This window comes from Hippocampus bargibanti, linkage group LG06 (genome assembly GCF_051943395.1).
Source record: "Hippocampus bargibanti isolate YZ-2025 linkage group LG06, ASM5194339v1, whole genome shotgun sequence".
NCBI lineage: Eukaryota > Metazoa > Chordata > Actinopteri > Syngnathiformes > Syngnathidae > Hippocampus > Hippocampus bargibanti.
In genome coordinates, this window is record NC_142739.1 from 7,690,135 (window position 1) to 7,697,500 (window position 7,366).

Sequence of the window (7,366 nt, forward strand, 5' to 3'; positions counted from 1 at the left end):
GAGGTCGCCATTTTGTGCCTCTTTTCTGGTGATTGTTTCTCCCCAATGTTGCCTCAAAATGGCATGGACTAAATTCTTTAATTGATGGCAAACATGTATGCTTTCCTCTTCAGAACTATTTGAATCATATTCATAACTGGAGGTGTAACAAGAAAGCATATTCTCCGAATCTGAAGCCATTGTTTTGAATATCAAGCAATGCAAGACGTCTTGGCGTGACGTTACAAACTGGGGGCGAGACTTTCTGAAAATGCCCAATTCGCAGCTCATTTTTTTTGCAGATTTTGGACACTTAAAGTCATTATTATTGGTGTTTTGCATTTCAATAAAAATATCAGACTGCGTGTTTTGGGTATTTTAGATGCTATAAAACGTTTTTCTGATGTCAGTTAAGAAACAAAAAAGTGACGTCGGTTGTCCTTTGAGGTTCTTCAAGTCACCAGTTGTTTACTGGCTAATGGCACCTTCTAGTGGACATGTAGTAAAATCACACAACACTCGCAGCTGTGAATTGATTCAGATGTAGCACTACTGAAGGCCTCGGGTTGTTCGTTTTTGCATTACTCCATTACGTCACTTTATATACGTCACTTCCTCCCTTTACATATGTCACTACCTCACTTTACATACGTCACTGCCTCACTTTCCATACGACACTACCTCACTTTACATACAGAAATTACATGTATTGTCTGTTGTCAATTGTATGTCTTTTTTAGCCACGTTATAAGTGCCTTGCATGTCTTGCACGCTGGGTCCGAGAGGACATTAATTTCATCTGTGCTGTATGTCATGCATATTAGCATATTTGACAATAAAGCTGACTTTGACTTTGACTTTGACTTTGAAATGCATTGCTCGCTACTGGTATTGAATATGTGTTTTATGGACAACATTATAGGGACTGATGCAAAAGAAGAACATTTGGATATGCACAATTTAGGGTGGGTGGACAAAAGAAGTGAAAGGTAAAAAACAGTTGCCGAGCTGGATAACGGATTTGGGACATGTCAACAAGTGATGAAAATGTGGAAGTCGGATACTCCATAAATAGTGAAGCAGTGAACATATTTTGACAACCTTCGAAGTCAATAGAGTTAGGACAAATGTTTTGCAACGCCTCCAGAAATCAGAATCAAAATCAGAAAGCCTTTAATAGTCCCACAATGAGGAAATTTGCAATACATTTTGGTTCCATGGTGTACTCTGTTCAATTTGGAGGGCAAAAATCATACAGGATGATGATACAGCCCCGAAAAGCATTGATGTGTTCTGTGTAAGTCACATTTTGTCGCCTTGGCTTTGATTGTTTTTTAATGGGCAGACATACTGCTTAAGTGCGACGCCCTCAGCTTGCTCATAAATCAACACGTCTGCTACAAGTCATTTCCTAATTGGAGTCGGTCGCCGGGCGTGTGCTTGTTATCACCGCCGAACTGAAAAAATTAATTCACACAATACTGTACACCCCCATCTTTGTGTCACTGTTTTATCACTTTGTGCTTGTCGCCGAATCTTTTCACTTCAGTCTTTTTTTTGTTCCCACACATCATCATCATCATCATCATCATCATCATCATCATCATGATCATCATCATCATCATGATCACCATCATCAACTTAGCCTCCGCCTTCCCTGCATGAAGTCGCACTCCTTTCTGCCTTTCTGATTCAGGAGCAGCGTTCCTCAGGGTCCTGCTGGTCTCCCGTTGTATATGCCAGCTTTGGTTCGATTTGGGCTACAAAATTGCCAAGCTACCGAGTAGAAATTCAGTGACAGTTGAACAAAATCCTTTTCACATTCTGTCTTTAAGGGGTCCAGAAATTCAGTGACAGTTGAAAAAAATCATTCACAAATTTGGCCTTTAAGGCACACGTGTCAAAGTCAAGGCCAAATCTGGCCCGACAAATATTTTTTTTCGGCCCGCAAATGCAAATCAAGCATGTCAAGTGCCATGATGCTTGCTGAAGTCCGAACCAAAAATTTGAAATTGTCATGAATGTAACATGTATACCACAATAATAGTCATTATATTTGACTTCAAATTTGAAAAATAGTTATTTATTTATTTGTTGTGTGTTCTATATGTAATATTTCGAGGAGATTAAACATTCTAATGGCCCTCAAGAGGAAACCATAACTACAATGCGACCCACTGCAAAAAAATGAGTTTGACGCCACTGCTTTAAGGGGTCCAGAAGTTTAATGACAGTTAAACAAAATCCTTGACAAATTTTGTCTTGAAGGGGTCAAGAAATTCAGTGACACATTTATTATACGTACAATAAGGTATATTGTGTGTAGTTTTAAAGGACAACCAACGTCACTTTTTATAGCATCTAAAATACCCAAAACACGCAGTATGATATTTTTATTCAAATGCAAAACACCAATAAAAATGAAAGTGTCCAAAATCTGCAAAAAATTGAGCTGCAAATTGGGCATTTTCAGAAAGTCCCGCCTCTAGTTTGTGACGTCACGCTAAGACGTCTTGCATTGCTTGTGAATCAAAACAATGGCTTCAGATTCTGAGAATATGCGTTCTTGTTACTCATCCAGTTATGAATATGATTCGAATAGTTCTGAAGAGGAAAGCATACATGTTTGCAATCGATTCAAGAATTTATTCCGTGTCATTTTGAGGCATCAGGGGTGGGAAATGTCGCACCCAAGGGAGGCAGAAAATGGCGACAAAGCCGTGTAGGGAATTATACAGCCCGTTTCCACAGGCTGATAAATTCCTTCCATGGAGCTTGGTCGCCCTCTTCTGGCGGCTTTTTGGCGCAACACGAGGTTTTCAGACCAAACAACTCCAGTAAAATACATTGACGTGATGGAAGGACAATGCGTCCTTTTCACGGTCAGGGGGTGGTCCTTTCGTGACGTCACGTACGGACTCGTCATCAACTCAAAAACAAGACTTCCTGAATATTCAACGCGAGTCTTAAAAGTACAGCAAAATACATTGACGTGATGGAAGGACTGCTACAATGTGTACTTTTTTCGGTCAGGGGCGTTCCTTCAGTGACGTAGGGTTAGGACTCGTCACCAACTCAAAAACAAGCCTTCCAGAACAGCGCGAGTCTTAAAACGTAAAATATAGCTATATGCGGTGGAATCTTTGTAAAATACGCTTTGTAGAAGTCATTTGAAGCCATTTTACAAATTATGGACATAACTTGTCCGGAGACGTCGGTTGTCCTTTAAGGCTTATTCAGTTGAAAATTATGTTTTATGGGGACCTGGGAACGGATTATTCTCATTTTAATGGTTTCCTATGGGAAATTAATATTTGGAATACACTCTTTGCTCCTTACACACATTTTCTGGGAACCAATTAAGTTCGTAAGCCAAGGGATCACTATATTCTGTGGCTCCGGCAATTTGAGTGACAATTACAAAAACCCTGGCACTGGAGTGGACACAGTTTTGCTCAATGTCTGGTAGTGAATGAGTTAAAAATGGAAACCCATAATTTACACTCTAAAACCTAAAGTGAACTGTGCCTTGAAACTTGAAAGACATTCCAAAAATTCAGTGACAGATGAAAAAAAATCATTTGCCAATTTTAGTCTTGAAGATGTCCAAAAAAAATAGGTGACAATTGAACAAAATATTTTCCAAATTGTGTCTGTAAGGGATCTATGAATAACCGTAAAATAAAAACGATTTTCACAATAACTCCAGACTTCCTGTGTCTTTTCAGGCGTAGTTTCCAAATTTTTTAGCAGACCTACTTATGAACTGATACTCCCTCCTACCCAAATTTCACGTTCTTTACGTGAAACCCGCTTCAAGGGCTGAATTTAAAATAAAAATCATCGGTGCGCAACAAGGCCAATTTTGGTTTTACTCGGGCCTCAATAAGAGGAGAGTGAGAAGGGGGACAAGACAGGTAAGGAGAATGGTGGGAAGGAGACGATGGGTGGGGAGAGTTATAAGGCAGCGGAAAGAGCAAATGAGCGAGCGAGGTGAGTGTGTGAGAGAGAGATAGAGAGAGCGAGGTAGAGCGAGGCGGCACCCTGCAGATCCTCGCCCACTGTCGCCAGCAGATCAGACGACAGCGCAGGAGGGAGGACATCATGGAGGAGCCTCTCTGGAGCCTCCGACAGCAGCTCTCCCGCTGACCGCCACAATCTCCTCCTCCCTCCATCTTTCCATCACTCCTCTCCTTGTGCATGTCCTTCTACTCCTTCTGCCTCAAAGTGACCTGCTTTCTACTTTATCTTCGCTCTTTTTAGGACTTGTGTTTTTTTTCTCTCTCTTCCTGCCTGTGGTTCTTATTCCTCAGCTGACCTCCTCCTGATTTGTGTGGATTTACTTCTTTTTTTTGAGGGGGAGGACTCGCGGACTATGGGGCGGCGGAGAGGCAGCCGGCACCTCCTGGTGCCACTGCTGCTTCTCCTGGGATGCGCTTTCCGACGGGATCTGGCGCAAACGGATGACGGCGGGAAGTCCGTCTACTTCTGGGAAACAGGTAGAGCTTCAACCTTGACGTCTTGTTGATTGCGAGTATGTAACGTAGCAGCTGTCGGTGGGTCGCGAGTGTCAAATTTAATCAACATGCTCGCTCTGTTTACTTCCAAAACAACTTGAACCAAATCAAAGATGACCCTGATAACAACCCCGCTCTGATCCGTGCAGCACCGGATTACACTCCTTCCAGGTGATGCCAGTCAGTCAGGCATTATTCCAGAACGCGAAGGGAGAAGGAGGTGAAAACAGGGCAGTTTTTAATGGATTTTACAGAAGGTCACGTACTGTTGAGTATTTCTTGTTCGGTCGAATGTAATAAATAGGTTGACGTGGCTGCACAAGGATTGTTGTTCGACTTTTATGTACTAGATTGTGTTTATTAAGTAACAGGGTGGCACGTGGTCTCATGGCTACATTGGGTATTGTTGTTTGTTTAGACATTAAAGGACAACCGACAACTCCGGTCAAGTTGCATCCATCATTTGTAAAATCACTTCAAATGACTTCTACTGAGCGCATTTTACAGAGATTCCACCGCATATAGCTATACTATACGTTTTAAGATTCGCGCTGAATATTCAGGAAGTCTAGTTTCGAGTTGATGATGATCCTGACGTGACATCACATTCGGAACACCCCTGACCGACAAAGTGACACCCAATGCATTTTGGGCACTTTTTTTCATCTGAAAACACCGTGTTGATCGCGAAATTAGAAGGAAAACCACATAAATAATGCAATGGTGAATTGTTGTGTGTCGCACCAAGACTACCAATTGCGGTAAAACCCATAAAGAAGGAGTAAAGTTGATAAAAATTCCCAGCAGACAAATCAAACTATTTCCAACGGAGCTTGTGCGCAATCTTGTGCATTTTCTGGGACACTACATTGGATTCCACATGGCTTGAATTGATACGGAAGGACTTCTTTAATTGATTGCAAACATTTATGCTTTCCTCTTCAGAACTATTTGTATCATATTCATAACTGGATGAGTAACAAGGAAGTATCTTTTCCGAATCTGAACTCTCTCAAGCCACTGAAGCGAGTATCCTGGTGTCACGGGGCCAGGACCTTCTGAATCACCTCAGTTCCCAGCTCATTTTGTCGCAGTTTTGGGACACTTTAAGTCATTTTTATTGGTGTTTTGCATTTGACTAAAAATATCAGCCTGCGTGTTTTGGGTATTTTAGATGCTATAAAACAGGGGTGTCAAAGTCATTTTTTTGCCGCGGGCCACATTGTAGCTATGGTTTCCTCTCGAGGGCCGTTATGAATTTGGCGAACCCATTAGAATGTTTAAATCCCTTCAAATATTACATATAGAGCACACAGCAAATTAATGAATAACTCGTTTTCAAATCTGAAGTCAAGAATAATTACTTTTATTGTGGATGACATCCAAAAATATGAAATTTTGGCTCAGATTTTAGCAATCATCATGGAATTTAACAAGTTTGATTTGCTTTCGCGGGCCGAAAAAAATGATGTGGCGGGCCGGATTTGGCCCGCGGGCCTTGACTTTGACACCTGTGCTATAAAACATTTTTCTGATGTCAGTTAAGAAACAAAAAAAAATGGTGTCGGTTGTCCTTTAAGTCTGAGAGTCGAGAATGCCATTGCTGAACGAAGCTAGTAGACTGAAATTTGAAGTAAAAAATATTGACTGCTATTGTGGTTTACAAGGGACGGTTTGGAATTTTTTGTTCGGACTTTAGCAAGCATCATGGCACTTGACATGCTCGATTTGCTTTCACAGGCCGAATAAAATGATGTGGTGGGCCAGATTTAGCCCGAGCCTTGACTTTGATACAAGTGCCTTTAATTTGTAAATGGTTTTGTTCAACTGTCACTCAATTTCTGAACCCCCTAAACAGGGGTGTCAAACGGATTTTTTTGCAGCGAGCCACATTGTCGTGGCGGTTTCCTCTCGAGGGCCGTTATGAATTTGGGGAAACCCTTAGAATGTTTCATCCCCTCCATATACAGTAAAGTCTCGTTATATCGATATTCAAGGGAGTCCGAAAAAATATCGATATAACCGGGACTATCGATATATCCGACCCTGTTTGCATGTAATTTTCTCCGTGCGTGCATAGAAATAGTATCGATATAACCGGGACTATCGATATATCCGATATCGATATAACGAGACTTTACTGTATTACTTCTAAAGCGCACAACACATTTAGTGAATATCTAGTTTTGAAATCTGAATTCAAGAATAATGACTGTTATTGTGTTTTACATATGACAATTTGAAATTTTGGTTCGCACTTTAGAAAGCATCATGGCACTTGACATGCATGATTTGGGCTTGTTGTTCCTTTTACTATTCTGTGCATTAGTTGACTTCACTTTAGATGGAAATGCCAAAACTGAACATGGCAACGCAGGTTGGAGTTGAACTTGTGAGATCATGAGCATTAAGCTACAAATGCAATATTGTTCATTAGCTCATTCACTGCCATTCACGGACTTATTCAGGAAGTGAAAAATGTGACGTGGAGCGCCATTCCCAAATTTGTTCAGATTTTGTTTTTTTCAAATGGGGGGTGCTGATAAAGTGCTGGGCAGACCTCTTGCAATGTTTTTCCGTTCCACGGGGGGTGGGGCGGGGCAATTGCCTTTTGTCCATGTTAGCACTTTGTTACCACTTCAGCTGATGTTAATGCGTGAGATAAACCGATATGTATGTATTGTATTGTATTGTATTTTGAACAGCCGCCCTCAGTTCAAGCTCAGATAAGTCCAAACCGATATAATTTAGGAGTTAACTTTTTTTGGATGAAAGAAGATAATCTAAGGTTTCTTACTCTGCATTGAATGTTTATGTAGTCCTAAAACTCAATATTCTGTGGGACAAAAATCCTGGCATTGCAGTGTACA

General features: G+C 41.0%; 1 protein-coding gene across 10 annotated transcripts in view; it reads left to right on the forward strand.

The window, feature by feature from the left end:
- Positions 1-4,050: 4,050 nt before the first annotated feature.
- thsd7ab (thrombospondin, type I, domain containing 7Ab) overlaps positions 4,051-7,366 on the forward strand; it is a 126,363-nt gene continuing 123,047 nt past the window's right edge. For all 10 annotated transcript variants that reach the window (XR_016115334.1, XR_016115335.1, XR_016115336.1 and 7 more), the window contains exon 1: positions 4,051-4,478. Coding sequence is in view for 5 of the 10 variants with exons in the window: in XM_088998962.1 (XP_088855088.1) it covers positions 4,355-4,478 (124 nt within the window). In the remaining 5 variants the exon portion in view is untranslated. The remainder of the gene's footprint in view (positions 4,479-7,366) is intronic.